This window comes from Mustela lutreola, chromosome 18 (assembly GCF_030435805.1).
Source record: "Mustela lutreola isolate mMusLut2 chromosome 18, mMusLut2.pri, whole genome shotgun sequence".
In the NCBI taxonomy this organism is placed as follows: Eukaryota; Metazoa; Chordata; class Mammalia; order Carnivora; family Mustelidae; genus Mustela; species Mustela lutreola.
In genome coordinates this window covers 19,267,285-19,287,587 of record NC_081307.1, presented here as the reverse complement: position 1 = coordinate 19,287,587, position 20,303 = coordinate 19,267,285, and the positions used below count along the sequence as shown (strand labels likewise).

General features: G+C 42.7%; 1 protein-coding gene and 1 long non-coding RNA gene across 2 annotated transcripts in view; one reads left to right on the top strand and one right to left on the bottom strand.

The window, feature by feature from the left end:
* MTMR7 (myotubularin related protein 7) overlaps positions 1-20,303 on the bottom strand; it is a 102,322-nt gene that overhangs the window by 7,378 nt on the left and 74,641 nt on the right. Inside the window, exons 7-11 of the mRNA XM_059156032.1 lie at positions 18,820-18,952; positions 5,446-5,555; positions 3,832-3,957; positions 2,001-2,050; positions 92-292 (exon numbers count right to left, since the gene is read on the bottom strand). Coding sequence (XP_059012015.1) covers positions 92-292; positions 2,001-2,050; positions 3,832-3,957; positions 5,446-5,555; positions 18,820-18,952 — 620 coding nt within the window. The remainder of the gene's footprint in view (positions 1-91; positions 293-2,000; positions 2,051-3,831; positions 3,958-5,445; positions 5,556-18,819; positions 18,953-20,303) is intronic.
* Positions 6,642-10,850, top strand: LOC131820441 (uncharacterized). The gene is made up of 2 exons (XR_009349639.1): positions 6,642-9,526; positions 10,470-10,850. It is a non-coding gene; the product is annotated as an uncharacterized LOC131820441 (long non-coding RNA).

Here is a 20,303-nt window from a genome sequence, read left to right as displayed (position 1 = left end):
GCCAGTATAGATATGTGGCTAAAATAGTCTCCAGAATTTTAAAATGCCATCTGAAATTCTCAATCACAAAATCCTTAGATAAAACACTTACTTGAGTTCTTGTCGCTCCTTTTGACTATTACATAAGAAGTTTCCAAACTGGCAGGAATAAATGTGATGTTGAATGTGAATCAAAAATCTTTCATTGAACTCAAAGGCACAGGGAAACTGTTCCATTAACTGCCAGACACACTCAATGAACTGATCAATGACTGGAGAGATTTCTTTTGGGTCACCATCTAGGTTGCCGTATCTAAACAAAATATGAGAGATTTTATAGCAGGTTGGGGGTTTTTATTTATAAAGCTATAAATGCAAACACAATCACAAAAGAAACCCTAGTTTCTAGATAAACCTTATAAGCCTGAGGTGCACAAGTGGGAAAAATTAACTTCTTAAATTCCACTTTCAAGAGAAACTTCGTACTGAAGGTCTGGCTACAGAAAGGACGTATGGTTAGAAAAGAATTAGTAAAAAATAAAATTCAAGGGAGCTTTCCGTGGCAAAAGAACATTTTTTCTTCTTTTTTTTTTTTTTTTTTTAAAGATTTTATTTTATTTATTTGACAGAGAGAAATCACAAGTAGGCAGAGAGGCAGGCAGAGAGAGAGGAAGGGAAGCAGGCTCCCTGCTGAGCAGAGAGCCCGATGCGGGACTCGATCCCAGCACCCTGAGATCATGACCTGAGCCGAAAGCAGCGGCTTAACCCACTGAGCCACCCAGGCGCCCTTCTAATGAGCCTTCTTTAATTCAAGCTTCAAAAGTACATCAGGACTTTTGAAGTAAATCTAACACTTTAATTAGCAATTTGTGAAAGGAGTGTCGTTTTTTTGTTTTTGTTGTTTTGTTTTTTTTTGTTTTTTTTTTTTGTTTTTGCTTTTGCACTGCTTTGTTGGAAGGGAAGAGGAAGAAAGACACCTTGAAAAACAAATTGTGGGGGCGCCTGGGTGGCTCAGTGGGTTAAAGCCTCTGCCTTCGGCTCAGGTCATGATCCCAGGGTCCTGGGATCGAGCCCCGCATCGGGCTCTCTGCTCAGCAGGGAGCCTGCTTCCTCCTCTCTCTCTCTCTCTGCCTGCCTCTCTGACTACTTGTGATCTCTCTGTCAAATAAATTTTAAAAAAATTTAAAAAAAAACCAAATTGTGATTTCCCAAGTTTCTCAGATATTTCTAGAGTAATGTTAAAGCCTGTCACAGAATTTATTTCCCATGTGACAATACCCATATTTCCAGGCTCCTATATACCTTTATATCTCCCATCTTGGTTTTTCAGGAGTACATCAGAATCTTCTCCCTCACATTTGTACTGATTTTTTAAAGTGGCTTCCACACCCAGCATCAAGCCCAAACAGGGCTTGAATTCAACCCTGAGATCAGGACCCAAGTCAAGATCATGAATCGGATGCTCAACTGACTGAGCAACCCAGGCAGGTGCCCCTTGTACTGATTTTTAAATGAAGGCTGCCTAGTCCTTTACACTAGTAAGTGAATTTTAGAATCCAAAAGTGGGGACTGGGGTGCCATCAAATTCAAAGTAACAGTATAGAAACTTATCTGCTCAGCAAGAGATAACCAACTTTAGAATAGAAATGACCAGAGATCAGTTTAGGAGTTTTTCTAAGAGTGAAAACACTAGAAACTGGAAACATCTCAAAAGTTTAAGTTCCACTCAACTTGGTAGCTTTAAAAAGGGCTTCCTCATAAAACAATTACATAGCTAGTCTTTGTCCATTTCCACATTCTTTCTGTCTATATATCCTCTATCTCTGAGTTGCTAACTGCCACAAGGTAATAGAACTTCATTTATCTGTGATACAATGTATACAACAAAACTTTTAACTTTTCGAATAAGATACACAAAGAAAAGCTTGTTTCCCCCCACTCAGTTGAAAACTTCAGAAGCAGATTTTTTTTTATCGTACACATTCAAACCAACAGATTTTTAAATTTTTTTTTTTTTTTACCTGTGATTAAACTTATGACCAAAGGAAATCCAGTCCTTTTCAATTAATACCTACATAAAAAAGAATATAAATATCATGGAGAGAAGCAAACAAGGAAAAATAAGAGACCCCCAACCAACAGTGCTGAAGGATTCAAAGGATTTTGGGGAGTCACTATCCTTAGTGTAGACGAATGCACTGTCATTGTCCACCAAGACAGATGCGCAGAACGGCAAAGCTGAAGGTCATCCATGGGGAAAACATGGGAATGGATATATGAAAAGGTAATAGCAGCACCCACTGAGTGCTTTCTGGGAAACACTGTTCATTTTGCTTCATATATAATCTCATTTTACTGTGGGACAAGTAGGATCACTCATTTTTCAAAAGGAGAAACTGACAGGCTTAATTCTCTTAAGATTACGCTACTAAGAAGTGGTGGATGCTACCTCGTAACCTAGCTCTTTCTACGCTAAAGCCCATCTCTTAACCAACAGGTCTCAGTATAATATCAAATACCAACCTCCTTACAAGAACAATTAGGAATATTTTCCTATGATCTTTGTGACACATTAGGAAAATCCCAAAATGACAAGTGTTGGGGATATAATAGAGGAGTTTCAGCCCTGTTTTAAAATTGGGGTAACACGAGTTTATAATTTCAAATTATCTGGATGTTAAAAAAAAATCAAATAGTACAGACCAATCCCATGCTCTACAATGGCCAAGGGATTTCCCTTTAAAAATATGGAGTGGTTGAAGTTCACCCTTGACAACATATAAATTTAATGGGGCAGAATCAGAGAGTCCATGGTGGTAGAGGATGGTGTGAAGAGGCATGTGAGCCAGGAACCCTCCACCCGCCCAGTGGGCATGAAGGAATCCAGCCTTCCTAACCTCAGTCCAGGGGAGGGAGTTGCACTCAGATGTCTCAGTGCTATCACAGGGAATTGAAAGTTCTGACACTTTCCAAAAAAAAAAAAAAAAAGAAAAGAAAAAGAAACAGCCCATAAAGGAAACCTCTGCCACTTCTCTTGTCCCCAGAGTGTCCGCTGATCTCAATCGATGAAGGAGATCTAGCAGCAGAGATCCCCCTGGTCAGGCTTCTCTGGCAGCATCTGTCCCTCGCATGGATTCAGGATCCACTGAAGCACTTTCTACCACATCGTGGTGCCAGAGGCGAGAACCAGCTAGTCTCCCAGTCCCTAGGAAACCCCTGCGGTCAAGCTGCAGAACGAGGCTCCAGCTCAGCCAGAGCTTCACACCCCGGGAGCTACACAAATAATCTGTGGGTGGAAGGAACACGTCGCACTGTGATGCACACCTAAAAGGTGAAAGTCTAGGAAAGGCTGCACTCATAGTTTCAACAGAGAGCACAAAAACAATGAAGTTCTCAATACTCTGAGCCAGAGTTGTGAAGGACTACCTAAAAAAATCAAAGCAGTAAGTAAAACGTTTTTCCTCTCAAGGACTTTTCATGCATCATTCAGAGATTTTTTTCTCCAAATATTTTTTTCTGAAAAATGTTTTCTACCACCTGTTCACATGTTACCTCAACTTGGAATATTTATGAGCAAATAATTTATAAAATTCACTATTTTACAGACTACTGAACATAGTCTATATTGACCCCCAAATTCACATTTCATAGCACCAATTTGAATAGCTTCCAATATCCCAGAAATTCACTTCTTTACTCCAAGACCATTTTCTACCTTTTCCCTTTTAATCTTGCTGATCTACCAAGAGAAGAGTAACAGCGAGAGGAAAAAAAGTTGCCAACGGTTGTCGAAAGAGAGGTGCATTCTGTTCACGGCCCCGCGTGGGAGAGAAGCCCAGCAACCACACTCACCATAAAGCCCTTCAGGGTCCGGTAATGCGGATCTAGCAGGAGGCTGGCCACTGAGCACACTTGGGCAGTCCTGTCCCAACCATCGGAACAGTGAACAAGCACGCTGGCCCCTTCCTCTGAAACTGCCTGAAAAACACAGGGTCAGCAGAGAGTCAGAAAGAATGGCCACAAAAAGGAAAAACATCTCATCAGAACAAGGTTTGGGTTTATACCTACGGAAAGAAAAAGGGGAGTGGAAAAAAAAAAATAACCCAAAGCAACTAATTTAGTGTTCGTGCCCCATCCATTTAGGATAGAGCCAGGGAGTGGCTTGGTGCTGGCAACCAGAACTTCTCCTTCCTGTTCCACCCAGGAGCCACCCCCAGACCACCACGAGTACACACACGTGCTACAGTGGACACGCGCCTCCTGAGCAAACCTCTCCAGACCCACCGTCCGCCCTCTCCTCTGGGTTCCACCTTAAACCTTCTCAATACGGAAATTCTGCAGCTGCTACTGGCCTCAATCATTTCCAAAATGGGAAAGACACAAAAAATTATATGTAGTAACACCATGAAATTAGAGATCAAAGGATAGGAGTCCAGCAGTGAAACCAGGGAGTGAGGGAAGAAAGAGAAAACACGGTAAAAATTACGGCAGCAAGTCTCAAAGATTCCTATCTGCTACTACAGATGCGTACACAATTTTTAGCTGAGCATCGTCTGACAGGAAACAAACTGGGAAACATGGAAAGAGAATACAACATAGCACTTTCACTACCAGAAATCCTATTTTTTCTTATTTTTTTTCTATTTATTCATTTTCTGTGTCCCATACCAGAATGCAAGGTCTGTAAGAGAAGAAAATCTGGTTTATTTGGTATCGTGTGTTCAGCACCGATCAAAGTGCCTGGCACTAAATAAACATTTACTCTGCATCCACGATGGCCTTAATGTGCCTTAACCAGCCCGAGTTCTCCAGTCGCCACAGAAAGTCACTCATGGACGGAGATTTCAGTTCACACACTGCAATATGAATAAATGAATTCTCAAATAAAGGGGAGCATACCACATCTTCAGAAAAGACATGGTTGTCTTTAGGTATAAATTTGAGAGGGACTTATAGAAACAAATAGAACTAACAAAAAATTGAGAAAATAGACAATGCATCCAAAACCTGTTTATATGAAAGTTGCAGCGAGACTGTTCTGTGGCAGAAGGGAACCGACCTACCAGGTTTGGAAACAGGACTTAACTTACACCATGTAGCAAAGGAGTTGCAGTTTACTAAGATGGAAGACCGGCTCGGTCACTGAAGTGCCACACAGTTGGATGTATGTACTCTCCTATAGACAGTTCTTTCCTCCACTTAGGACCAAGTCTACCCGAAGAGAATACTCTGAAAATGTCTTCCCATGGACTGCTGTGCCGGCACATTACCGACAGAGCGCTGTCCTCTCTTTGGCAGCAATCACATGTTTACGAGGCCAAACATCATGGTCTGCAAAGCCAGCTAGCTCCCCACTCAGCGAGCCACAGCTGACTACGTGCGAGGCAGCCTCAGCAGATGGGGAGGGTAAACAGGATGTCCATCCTGAAGTCAGAGCTCCCTGGCTGCTCGGCCCTTATGACTTACCTTTGCAATGAAGATCCCTGCATCCATGATGGCCTTGATGTGCCTTAACCAGCCCGAGTTCTCCAGTCCCCACAGAAAGTCACTCATGGACGGAGATTTCAGTTCACACACTGCAAGGTAAATCATGCGATGAAAGCAAAATAAAGACAATCTTACTTTATATATGCTCATATTTGCAGGGAATTTGTTAATGATTCCTTCATCACTGTATTTTCTGGAGGAAATTAAGTCAGGATAAGTGTCCATAGTTGTAAAATTGGTTCTACTGAACCACTTCAAGTAAGGCTGTTCCACTCTGTCTCGTCCTAGGGGATGCTGCATCTGTTCAGAAGTATTCTATTTGTAAAGTTCAAACCCCAATATTAATGGAAATCATGGGCCACAGTCAAGGTCCAGAAGAGAAGACCTGTTTATCCTTCAGCAAAGATATCGGCAGTGGCCCACGCAGGAGCAGGCTACAGAGAAGAGTTCCTGGATCGAACCCCAGCACCTGCCTAGTTAGACCTCCACAGCACCCAACCCCTTCTGTTCAGGACCACTGTGAAAACAAAACGACTGTCCTAACCAGGAGCAACATCTCCATAATTTTGTGGAATCCCACAGAAAACCTTGCTGAGAATGTTGAAACCCTTGGTCTAGTCTCCTACGTGTTGGGGATCCAAAAGCATCTTTTCTTTCTGTGCAGGATTTCCTAGTTGAGAAAGTACCGTGTTTGGGGCTGGAGTCATGACACTGGCAGAAGCAAACTGAAAACTGCTCAGGAGCAACCTTCCTTTTCAAGGCCAAATATTTCACAGGATGGATATGCCCATTTTTTACCCATTCATCCGCTGGTGGGCGTTTGGGTTATTTCCACTTCTGAGCTCTGACGAACAATGTGGCTATGAACATTCGTGTGCAAGTTTTCTGTAGAAGTAGATTTCATTTCTCGGGGGGACATCCTTAGGAGAGGACTCGTGAGGTCACATGAGTTAACCACTTGGGAGGCTGCCCAAGGTGCAGTCTTCCTCAGCTGCCACACCGGGCTACATCCTGGGGGCACCGACCGCAAGGCTTCTGATGTCCCCACATCTGCGCCAACACTGGTTATCCCTCGGCTTTCTGACTCCCGCCTCCTTGGTGGTTGTGCAGTGCTGTGTTACTGTGGCCTCAATTACCTGGCGGCTTGTTTCTTGTCTTGCTTATAAGGTCAGTGATTCATTTAAGGAAATGTTTCCTATATTGAATATAGCATTTCTAGATGTTCTTATCAGAGGGTGTTTTATATTCAGTCTGACATCTTGGGGAACTGGGAAGGCCTCGTGTTTCACTTAGATTTTAGTTTTATGTGAACCAACTTGTACGTCTTAGTAATAAACACCATGTGTGCAGGGGCAACAACACGTGGTCCTATTCAAGGCCATGGGCTTCAGAGTCGGATCTTCTAGCATCCAGATTCCAGCTCTGTGCTCTCAACAATGCAACCTGGGCTAGTTACCAAGCCTTGATTTCCTCAAGTGTGCCATGGGGATAAAACGCCTTCCTCAAAGTGTTAACTGAAGAGTGAAATAAGCTAATGCATATACCCCATGCTGGGAGCTGGAAAATTCAGAAATGGTCACCGTGAACTATGCTTTACCATCTGTTCGTCCAGTTCGGTGTCCTGACAGTTAGGAGGTACAGACTCATTCACACCCCACCTCAGAGCTGAGGCTTAGAAAGGTCAGAACACAAAGTGATCAATGGCAGGAGAGCCCAAGGCCTCTAACCAAGAAGCTGAGTGTCTGCCACCACACCAGGGTTACCCTGGTGGGTGTAACTCGAAATCGTACCTCTACTAGTAATAATAATAGCAAAACTTAAATAGTACTTACCAGGTGCCAGATAGTCCTCCAGGTGCTTTTTTTTTTTTTTTTTTTTGAATGTATTTTATTTATTTGACAGGGAGAACACAGGCAGGGGGAGCAGCAGGCGGAGGGAGAGGGAAAGGGAGAAGCAGCCTTCCTGCTGAGCAGGGAACCAAATGCGGGGCTCCATCCCAGGACCCTGTCATCATGACCTGAGCCAAAGGCAGACGCTTAACCGACTGAGCCACCCAGGCACCCCTCCAGGTGCTTTCTATACAATAGCTTTCTAATCGTCCTAGAAATCATATGAAGAAGGTACTATTATTATCCTTATTTATAAAAGTGGAAACCAATGCAAAGAGAGGTTAAGTAACTTGTCCAAGGTCACTAGCTGATAAGCGGTGAGGCTCGGATTCAGTCTGGCTCCAAAGTACATGCTCTTAAGCAATGTCTATCGATCTCGGTTATATTATTTTTTGTAATTCACACACGAAGCACTCTAAATGCTCCTTGTCTCCCACCTACTATCAACTTCAAGTTTACACACTTTGTCCCTCAGAACCGTACAGTGCAGTGCGGCAGCCGCTAGTCCCACGTGGCTGTGGAATATCTGAAATGGAGCGAGTCTGAACTGAGATACGCTGTGAATGCAAAGTAGATCCTAAACGTGAAATACTCAGTATGAAAAAAAGGATAAAAAGTATCTCACTGGGGCACCCAGATGGCTCAGTCGGTTAAGCCTGAGCCTTTGGCTCAGGTCATGATCTCAGGGTCCTGGGATCAAGCCCTGCATCGGGCTCTGCTTCCCTCTCTCTCTCCGTCTGCTTCTCTGCCTTGTGAATTCTGTCAAATAAATAAATAAATAAATAATCTTTAAAAAAAAAAGGATCTCACTAGTAGCTGCTGTAATGACTACATGTTGACATGATAATATTTGGGATATATCAAGTTAAATACAAATGTATTATGAAAATTTGCCCATTTCCTTTAACTTTTTGATGTGGCCACTAGAAAATGTGAAATTTCAAATGTTGTCCACACGAGTGACTTCCATTATACTTCTCTGGGCAGCAGCGACGTTGGGGGAAGATGAACCTGATTAGCAGTCTTCAAACGTTTCTGCACATGTACCCCCACAATAATGTTTTAAATTAGGTACTCTTTCATGCACCCTAGAAAAATGCATTGTAATGACTCAGGAGGTGATAAAAGGTGTATCTGTCTTTTGCAAAGTCGGCAAAAAGGTCATTAAGGTGGGGGAAATGGCAAAGGAGGGATGGCTTCCAGCCTGCGCCAAAGAGCCTCCCAAGGCACGGCGGGCAGCTTTAGGAAGGAGAGTGCAACAAAGTTGATGCCGTGCAGCCAGCTAGTCAGGGTGCACCTCCTAAGTTCTCCTGCGAGCTCAGGGGTGTGTACCCAGTTTAGAATCTGATGGAAAGACAGACCGACAGCCTCCAGCTAAAACTGGGCAAGAAGTAGCAGGGGTTGAGAGGTTGGGGTACCAGCTGGTGGGTATTATAGAGGGCACGGATTGCATGGAGCACTGGGTGTGGTGAAAAAATAATGAATACTGTTTTTCTGAAAATAAATAAATTGAAAAAATTAAAAAAAAAAAAAGAAAACATAAATCAATATCAAGAAAAAAAAAAAAAAAACTGGGCAAGGCCTGCCTTCCCTCCCCAGTGACACTGCCCGGCAGTCCCACTTGGTTCCTGCAGGGGGCAGGCTCGCCTCTGCCTGTGCACCCAGCCCGGAGGAAAGGCCTGAAATTCCAGCACCAGAAGGGCCCTCTCACCACTCCCTGGGCGCCTCCTCTTTGGTCTTTCTGTTTAACCCCAGGCCATGACCCAAAGTGTTCAACTTAATCCTAAAATACACACCTGCCACCACGTAGAGTCTCAGGACTCCACTGATTCCTTTAAATCTTTCACAGATAACATTACCTTGCAAACAGCTTGTTGTTGTTTTTTCTTTTCACTAAATAGGCCGAACTTTCCAGTTGTTATTATAGGGCTTAGGGCTAGTTGGCATTCCCGTTTATTTCAGAAGGTCCAGGGAGCCTGAGGGATATCTTGGCACCCAAACCCTGAAGCTCAGCCCAAGAACAAATGATCCTTTTCACCTTCTCTTCCCACAAGGCATGGAAATGGCAGCAAGCTTTAAAATAAGACACCAGGCTTTCCAGCTAACCTGCAGATGGTCTGGGCCAAAAGCAGGAGAGGAACAGAGAGCTCACAGAAACCGGGCCGTAAAAGGTACTGCCAGAGAGAATGTTCCAGTGTTTCCCTCTTCACTTAGCTCGCTCAGCAAGGAGACAAGCTGCTGGATCTCCTGCCAGACCAGCTTCCTCCTTCCCACACTGAGAATGGCTCCTTGTTGAACATTTGTGTTTTCAGGAACACTAAAGCTGTGTACTTTAAGTGAACTACCCTCACCAGGTTTTCGGGCAAGGTAACGACTGTAAGGGTGTTCTCCCGCCAAATGCTGAGTGGCCGGGTGAGAGCAAACAGCTCTATAGATGATTAATACACATGGACAGATGGGGGAACACTCGAGACTCAAACAATCAGTGCCTGCACTTTTAAATATAAAACTGGTGGGTTTGTTTGGATAAACTCAGGATAAGGCAGAAATACTGATTTGTTCACTCTTGTTGCCAAACCCAAACCAATATTTACAAACCATTTTGCTGAACGAAGTTCATTTAGGCTGACATCAGAGGCATATGCCACAGAGAATCGTACTTACTGAGTGGGAGTTTAATGCTCAGGTCTAACAATATTTGTTTTACGTAAAAGAGCAACCGTATCCCATAAACATATATGGATAACATATAAAAAGATAACATTAAAAAAAAAGAAAAGATAATTATAGGACATAGGGAAATAAGAGGAAATAAGAAATTTACTTGGAAGAAAATAAGCCTTGCCTGATCTTCTTTAAGAAAGTCACTAACAGGGGCACCTGGGTGGCTCAGTGGGTTGAGCCTCTGCCTTCGGCTCAGGTCATGATCCCAGGGTACTGGGATCGAGCCCCACATCGGGCTTTCTGCTCTGCACGTAGCCTGCTTCCTCCTCTCTCTCTGCCTGCCTCTCTGCCTACTTGTGATCTCTGTCAGATAAATAAAGAAAAAATCTTTAAAAAAAAAAAAAAAAAAAAAGAAAGTCACTAACACCAATCTCCTTTCCTCGTGTACAGTTGCTGGGTGGGATCCTGGAGGATGCAAAGACGGTCTCCATCTGGACCCCAGGAGATCACTCTCGTCTCCTAAAACCTGAAGTTGAAGAGTTCATGGCCCTCCCTTAATGACCAGCCTGCCAGCCACCTGAGTTCTGTTAATGTGTTGATTTTCCCCTTTCCCATTTTGGAGTCAAAACCCCAAGCCCAATGAAACGCTCTTCAGAGAACTGGTCAAAGGATAATAATCTCCCTTCACTGAACCTCCTAGCAGGTGAACCCATTCAAAGAGGATTTTATGATGGACTCTTGACATGGAAATGTTTGGTTAAGCCTGTTTTATGGTTTGCCTTCTACTCAGAGCCCACCACAGTGACACAGAATAAACTTCTGAGCTCTGCACAGACTGTATTCAATTTATTAATGTTAGTGGTATGCTCCTCCCCAGGCCAAGGACCGTGGGCCCTCTTTATAGAGAACTCTATATAATGGAGAGCTTTGCGTTTTAGCGTCTTCACAGGATGCCGACAAGATTAGCGATTATTCTTTAAAACGACTCCAGCCTAGGGCATGCGTGCTGCTTTCTGGAACTGCTATACAACTATGCCACGAAACCCAACTTTGTACAGCCTTGTTTTCCTTTAAGGAATTTGGTGATCATATAAATTGGTAAGGTACAATCAAGCCTAAATTCTTTATACCTGTGTTAGTACTGCTAGCGTACAAAGCATTGAGAATAGTATACACAAGTACTCATATGCATAAGTGTGTGTGTGTGTGTGTGTGTCGAGCTGCTAATAAACATGAAAGCATGTACACACATACATTCCAGTAATACTAATTACCATTGTCCTAAAGGAGATCTAGCAGCAGGTTCACAAAAGAATGCCCTCAGCATTTACGAGCTTTGCATGTGAATTTGTGTCGAAAAACACCACTTGCGGCAAATAAAAAGTATATATGTGCCCATTTATATTACATCTACGGTCTATAAGGCTTGGGGCTTAGTTTTCTCTCAATGAACTGGCACAACCTCCCATCTACAGTAGGTCTGATTTTCTCAACTTACAGAAGAGGAACAGGTTCAGATGCTAGCAGCCCAGTTAAGGACACTTGATCGGAATCTAACTCCCTTGACTCCAATTTCCATATATTTTTCCACTACAAAGAGAGAATAATTAAGTCACTATGCCAACTGAGCCAGGATGAACAGGAAGTTAACTGAAGGTGAGGCTTAGAGTCTAAATAGGAAACTTAAGTGAAAATAGAGAAGGCTAGACTGGGAGAAAATGCTGAGAGGCTAGGAAGTCGGGTGGGTAGAAAGTATTAGTGGCAGGCCCTGGAGAGAAAGCTCAGGAATCATGTAAGATGAAGACGGTGGCAGCAAGTGGGCGGCACCACACACCTGCTGTGAAAGCTGCCAAGACCAACGTTCTCACCAAATCTCAAACCTTACCGTCGCTGGCAAGCAAATACGGAATTGCCAGATCCCAACTACAGCTCGCCTTGTCACTACAATTAGTCATGTCTATCTTTAGTTGCATGGGAGGCACTGTCTTCTGCAAGCATTCCTTTTGCAAATGCCCTAGTTACCCCAAAACTAGCCATCATGATTAACAAAATAAAACAAATTCTGAGGGTGAAATTAATCTTAGAATTCTCAGTGAACGTCAAGAGACAGCATAATGAGGATGAAAATAGCCAAAATTCTCTTATTAAATCACTATGTTGTCCTCTCTCTCTCTTTTTTTTTTAAATTTTATTTATTTATTTGGCACACACAGAGAGAAAGATCACAAGTAGGCAGGCAGAGAGAGAGAGGGGGAAGCAGGCTCCCTGCTGAGCAGAGAGCCTGATGCGGGACTTGATCCCAGGATCCTGAGATCATGACCTGAGCTGAAGGCAGAGGCTTAACCCACTGAGCCACCCAGGCGCCCTGTTGTCCTCTCTTTGATAATGTCACCCAGACATGAAGTCCTTGGCTTTGACGCCCAGTTCAAACATTCGACTGGCTGCCATACCCCGGTATAGACCTCAGTAACAAGCAAGCATCATCTGTTCCCCTGCGCATGATTTTTGCCCTCCATCCAAATCAATACTTCATTTTGTATTAATGAATGAATTTTTCTACCCAATGCCCAGCATGTAGAAAACCCTCAGTAATTGTCTAATGTACAGAGGAATGTCTGGGAGAACTTCAGGAGCCCCGACTTAATGTCGTACTTACTCTAAGCGGGGATTATGCCTGCTACTCGACAAACATTCTCTACCATCCAGGGTATTAGTTACTCCCAATTTGCAGTTGGAAAGGTGTTAAAGTTTACCAAGTTATCATCCATAGTTACACAGTCAGTAAATTATTGAACTGGAGTCCAGTCTACAGCCCATATGCCCCCAAGGGACAATGCTCTTTCCTCTGTGCCTTAATGCTTACGATATGCTTGTAGGGATTAGCTGATACCACCCAGCTCTCATCAGCCCCATTCTACATCCTCTTACAACACCACAGAGAGCAAGGTACATGCTCTTGATCTATTTCTTTCCTCCAAGTGACCATGAATTGATAACGAGTAAATCCTGACAGGACAGGTCTGTTGGTCACGTGGAAGGTTCTCTGAAAAACCTTGGATTGAAGCTATCTAGTTCCATTTTAATGGAAAATTGGGTTTTCTGTGTGGAAAACCATGCTTTGTTGCTTAATTTTAAAGGATAATAACCAGATTTTCAGCCAGGTCCTGCTGGCTGTCTCATCTAATAGGTTAGTAATTGAGGAAATTAATAGTGGTAAAAAGTCCAAACATAGAGAACAGAAAAAAAAAAAAAAGATGAGCTTTATAGCCTTTTATTAGCTCCTATCTGGTAGAACTCCATCAACTAGTAGGCGATGTAATAGGAAATACTTTAAAATGAAAAACTTAAATCCGAATATCTGTAGAGAGTTGAAGCGCTCCATTTCTTCTGGGTTGAATTAGCCATTACCTCAGAAAGACATGAGGTAAGCAAGAAAGTCTCCAACAGGAGCGCCTGGGTGGCACAGCGGGTTAAAAGACTCTGCTTTTGGCTCAGGTCATGATCTCAGGGTCCTGGGATAGAGCCCCGCATCGGGCTCTCTGCTCAGAAGGGAGCCTGCTTCCTCCTCTCTCTCTCTGCCTGCCCCTCTGCCTACTTGTGATCTCTGTCAAATAAATAAATAAAATCTTTAAAAAAATAAAGTCTCCAACAAAAGGGACATTTTAACTGATAGCCACAGCCTTAACTCTGAGCAGAAAGAAGTGTGTGGGTATGTTAGGGACTGTTCATTTCTAGACCTTGGTGCGCCCAAAGCAACTTGGGAGGGAGACCAGAGTAGTTAAGTCGGAGACCATAATACCTGCCGCCTCCATGACACCTTCAAAATTCTCTTCTTTCAACCGTCCTTTCTACACCTGATGAAGGCTCTGAATAATGGGCCTTAGAACCTTCACACAGAAGTGCAGCTCAGATATGATCTCTGGGGCCGCCTGATTTTGCCACAAAACGTCTCCCGTCAATGCCCATAGTTCCAGGGGATATGACAAGTGCGGTTCCACTTTGGCACCTGCTAAAAAGATTCTAGTCTTAAATTGCACCGAGTCTGGTCCGTTTCAAACAGCTCTTCACTGTAGTGTTGCCCAAATCGCAGAATGGACACGGGCCTTTCTTCCTGTGCTCTGGACCCATTCCCATATGACATACCATGGGGCTAAGGTTTGTATCTCTGTGAAATAATTTGCTGAGAAAACATCCACAAGGCCTGACAGGTGGTTTATTAAATTGATGGGCTTTTGCTGAGTGGACATTGACCATAATATAAGGCAAGCACTTCCATGTCTCTGAAATTGTGCTATCTTACTCTGTGTCTCTTGAATAAAGAAACTGAGAAAAGTTACCTATAAAAAGTCTGGCTGACTAAATTAATCTATAGCTCAATAACTTACCCATTTACTCAGTACTTAATTCCAAATGAAGTATTATCTCTCAAGAGAAATCATAATAGACCTTACACTGGAAAGAAAACACTTCATAGTTTGCAAGAAACTTTTTCAATCGGTAAGTTAGAGATGATATATTAACGTTCTTTTACAAATACAGGAAATGAGGTTTGTTTAAGTTTATTCGGAGACTATAAAGCAAAAGCCCAAATCCAGATCTTTAGACTCTTAGGCCAGGACACTTTCTACCCAACCAGCTACCTAGAGAGACCATAAAGCCGAGTGGTTAAGAGTATGGCATCTGAACCCATACTGATCAGGTGAGAATCTTCGTTCTGTTGTCTACTGCTGTGAGCTTGCGTGAGATCCTTAGCCTCTGACCTCAATTTCCTCCTCTTTAAAATGAGGATATTCTGGAAACTGGTATGGAGTTTCCTCAAGAAGTTAAAAATTGAGCTACCCTACAACCCAGTAATTGCACTGCTGGGGATTTGCCCTAAAGATACAGATGTAGTGATCCGAAGGGGCACATGCACCCAGTGTTCACAGCATCAATGTCCACAATAGCCAAACTGTGGAAGGAGCTGAGATGCCCTTCAACAGACGAATAGGTAAAGAAGATATAGTCCATATATACGATGGAGTATTACTCAGCCATCAGAAGGGATAAATACCCACCATTTGCATCAACATGGATGGAACTGGAGGGAATTATACTGAGTGAAATAAATCAATCAGAGGACAATTATCTTATGGTTTCACTCACGTGGAATATAAGAAACAGTGCAAAGGATAAACGGGGAAGGGAGGGAAAACTGTCTCCCTCAGAGAAGGAGACCGACCATGAGAGACTGCACGCTGGGGACAAACTGAGGGCTGTGGAAGGGGAGGGGTGGGGAATGGGGTAACGGGGTGACGCGTATTAAGGAGGGCACGTGATCTAATGAGAACTGTGTCTTATACAAAACTCATGAATCATTGCATACTATATCAAAAACAAATGAAGTACTATATGTTGGCTAATTGCATTAAAAAAAAAAGAGAATAGCTCTAACAAGACTGCCACGAGGACCACTGAATAAATACACCTGAGAAAATTAAAAGAGTGTCCAGTACATAGTAATCACATCACAGATGCTACAACACCATTACTATGTGGGTGGTTACCACGAGCCTAACACCATATCCACAAATCAGTGAAGAGTGCTCTAACATGATAGAAAGTACTAGGCTCAAATCCTGCTTTGTTATGAGATCCTGGGAAATGCATGTTTTAAATTAAATTAAATTTCAAATTAAATATGTAATATAAAAATATTTTTAAATGTGGGACGTCTGGGTGGCTTAGTCGGTTAAGTGTCCAGCTCTTGATGTCAGCTCAGATCTTGATCTCAGAGTCATGAATTCAAGCCCTGTGTTGGGCTCCAGTGCGGAGTCCACTTAAGGAAAGAAATTATATATATATATATATATATATATATATATATATATATATATATATATGTTACTAGATTCTAGAACTAGAGACTTATGCTTTGAAAAAATAACCTGCCATGTTGTGAATAACATATAAAGAGAGGTCCACATGGAGAGAAGCATGGGCTTTCTTATTGACTGTTCCGATAAAAAAGAAAATATAGGTCATCCTTTTATTATTTAAGGGAAAAACATTATATGATCAAAAGGGAAAGCCTAGTAGAAAACAATCAATTGCAAAATTGCTACGTAACTAGAAGGCATCATTACTATCTCATTGAGACGTATGAATACCACAACACAGTTTGCTTTAGGACTTATAAATCAAAGTTAAAATTAAGTGAGCTCTATAAAAGGACCTATATCGGATGTGAACTTGGTCCTAAATTTCAGTTTCTGATGAAATATCCTGCAGCTCTTGCTCACAGACAGAGCCAGAATGCAAACAATTTTTTCTCTTCTATTATTCAAATTCTATTCTGATAATATTAATTAGCAGTAGTTAAAAAAAATCAAAGGCAATAATAACTACGAATAAAAATGTACTAGCACACTTCCTACCAAGTCACCAGCAGCACAAATCTTCCAATCTCTTTGATGCCAAGGACGGCTGTTGGAAGCAGGAAAAGCCCTAGAAGGGGGGACTGATTGCATCACTTCATCAGCTGAGCCTCCACAAGTGGTTTATAATTTACTTGGTAAAAACAGATAGTCAAACATTGGTCAAGTTCCCTGAAAGGCATCCAGAAGGTTGTCCTTGCTTACTGCGCTGACAGAGGGCTGGAAAGTGATGTCCAGTTACCGTGATCCCTCACGTAACAGGGACTGCACTACAGGACTCGGTCAGTTTGCCGTCCTTTTGAAGGAGACAGTCAGACCACAGATAGAAGGGCAGGAGGAATGGTTCCTAATAAGAGACCAGATAAGCACTAGTTCCAAAACTAAAGTCAGAGTGATAGTTTATAAAAATTTCTAAGAGCTACTTTGTACATTGAAGAAAATGTGTGTTGTTGGAAGTCCGCTTATGAAATCACTAAATGAAAAATATGAAGCGTATCACCCTAGATGTTTTTTGATGATTCTGGCAGTAATGCACACCTTTCATACTAATGTTAGAGTACCCTTTTAATAACAGGACAAAGCTAGTCCAATTTTTTGACACCTAAAAGGCACAACTTATAGCAAGAACAGCCACACTGCCCATGATTATCTCCAGAAGTTTAAGCAGCTCAAACAATCAGGGCTCCTGGGTGGCTCAGTCTGTTAAGGGTCTGTCTACAGCTCAGGTCATGATCTCAGGGTTCTAGGATTGAGCCCCGTGTCCAGCTCCCCACTTACCAGTGGGTATTTGTCCCTCTCCCTCTGCCCCTCCCCCTGCTCATGCTCCGTGTGTCTCTTTCTCTCAAATAAATAAAATCTTAAAAAACAAAAAAAGGCTCAGAAATCATGTCCATGGTATTGTTACAGTGGTCTGAGACATGGCAGATGATATGTGAAAATAAGGTGGAGATTCTCTGGGGCAGATTTTTTTTTTTCAGGTTTAGGATGAGATTTTGTCTAATCATTCAAATGTACAAGATTCAAATATTTGCAACCCGTAAAGTCACAGACCCGACACAGCTGGAAGGACCCGGAGAAATTATTAGTCCAAGCTTCTCATTTTATGGCAGGTAACAGCCCAGTAAAGGTGACTGCTGGGCTTCAAAGCAAGAGAGCAGACCCAGGGAATCCAGGAAGGAGAATGGAAATCAGGAATGTGTTGCTCAAGGCCCTCCAGCCCTACTGGCAGGCTCTGCCTACCCCCTGTCCTTCCTATGAAGCAGAGAACTACATACTAACTGAGAGCAAATGTGTACCCCTAGAAAAAAGGAATTCAGCACTTACTTTCTCCTCCTCCACTCCACCCCAAGTTTCCTGTTCAGGCAGCCCACTGTCCTCACACAGTTCCACCTTTTCAGGGCCTTCCCCCCAAGAGCGAGCACAGCATTTGCAGCCTCTCCAGGACCCCAAGGTACAAAGCAAAAGGTCCCCTTTCTCTGCGGTTCCCACTAGAGCCAGAAGTTGTGACTGTGACAACACATTCCTCCTTGCACGCGTTTACAATCACATGGAGCATAAGCAGTAAAGGAGGCTGGTTTTGCTTGAAATGCAGAATTTCTGCAAATCAGCTTATGGCTGGTTTGGCCACAAGAATGGCTGTTGTACATCACATAATCCATCTTTGTCATTTCCTCCCCCATAAGCCCGAGTGGCTGTGTCCTGTGGTGTGAAGGGCTGGGGTGGGTGTGGGGGGGGGAGGGTGAAGGGGTGCAGAACGCCGTGCGGGGAAGGGATATATGCGCAGGCGCACTGTGGTAGTTGCTGCCCTGGAGAAATGATTAGATTGTTTAATGGCGGGTAACAGCCCAGTGAAGGTGACTGCTGGGCTTCAGAGCAAGAGAGCTGATCCAGGGAATCCAGGAAGGAGAATGGAAATCAGGAATGTGCTGCTCAAGGCCCTCCAGCACCTCCAATACCCTCCCTTCTAATGGCCGTTTGTCCACTTGGATTCATTTTATACAACTCCATGTCCACACATGAACAGAGCTAGTTATTGCTTTAAATGCAGGACTGCTTGATCTAAATGGCCTTGAATGTGGGTTCAACTAATATCATGAGGGAGAAAGAAAAAACACTCCTGTGCACTTTCATTGTATACTCAGAGACAGGGCCTGACTCTGCTAACCAAGTGAAAAACCATTTCCCCATGACACTTAACAAAAAATAAGAGAAAGGCTTAAATGTTTAAGTAGTCCTTGCAGTACGATACCCTCTTCTCAACTTATCCCACTTATATAAACAGCATCATTGTGCAAACAACTTAAAAAACAAAAGACTATCTTATTCTGCTTGACATTACGTTTCACTGTATTTTTTTTAATGCTATGCGTAAGACAATGGCTTACCTTCCAGCATTTTCTGCAGGCTGCTCCTCATAACATGGATGTTCTCTATCCCGATAAACTGAAACTTGATATTGGAGTAGTTGTCTTCGTTCTCATAGCCTTTCCCTGCAGCACGATTTGCCATTGCATTGAGCTGCGGCGGTCAGCAAAACAGAGCAGTCACCAATGATATTCAGCGCATAAAACAATCAGAACGTCTCACCGACTGTGATAACGGCATTCAAAATGGCGTACGGAAACACAACATGCTTGAAATCACTGGAACCTTCTGTTGAGCTAAGTGATTCCAGGCACTCATGCGGAGCTTATATTCCACAGCATAAATGTGTTGGTGTGAGGAACACTTTCTTAGCGGGAAAGCATTCTACAGATAAACCCTTCTGGAGAGGTCTTTCGTGGTTCCACCAGAGATGACTAATTGAATATAGAATTCTGTGATAGAGCCAAATTGCCCTCCCTCAACCAAATGACATAACCTGTAGGTTAGCAGAAGAATATCAGCAGATACAGCTGGCAGTCCAAAGCTCTGTAATTTAAATTGTATCTTCCAGTATTATATTGCCAATAAACTCATTATCCAATAGGAATTGTGGTATGATCTTAATTTGCCTACAAGAATCCCCCAATTAAACCTTGAGCAGGAGTCACGGACTAAAATGGTGAGTGCATGTAGAACTATCTCCAGAGCCATTTTCTCCAGGCTCTTAATTTCAATCTAGAGACCTGCTAGGAGGGCTTCTGGGCCACTTTCATTACCACAGTGCTGTATTTGGTGGGCATTTCCCAGTACAAACTGGGTTAAAGATAAGGGACTTTGAAGAATTTTGTTAAATGCAAACCTCTGCCCCCGTCCTGTGTAACTAAAACCAGGAAGGGGGCAAGTCCTGCCGTAGCTGAGAAATACATACATTTCTGGAATGGGTGTATCACTGCTTAATTCTATCCTTGCTGTCTGGCTAAGCAGGTGGTCACATCCTAGAAAGTGCTAGTCACTGACCATGCTCTTCTCCGGTCCCCAAAAGGCAGGCAGAGAACTGACACCAGGCACTCACCGCCAGAAAAAATATATATATCCATTTCACAAATTAACAAATACTTCTCAAAAAGCCAAGTTTAGAAAAAGCTAAAAACCAAGCTTAGTTAAAAGCAAAAATATTCTTTGGCACAGATCTGATCTTTACACAATTAAAACTACCAGCACATAAAGACAGATGTCCAAGGATATTTATTAAAACTTTATAATAGTAAAAACCTGAAAACCTATGAATATCTCAATAGAGCAACAGGTAGATAAATTATGGTATATTCACACCATGAACTTCTACAGAGACAAAAAGACATAGATTCTAGAAAGAGAGAGAAAAAAAGAGAGACAGACAGACTCGGAATTGGCCCATGACATCATTAAGTGAAAAGAGTAACCTAAAGAATAATATTCATTCAGTAATCTCATTCCTTATAAAACAAAGTACAGATATGTATTT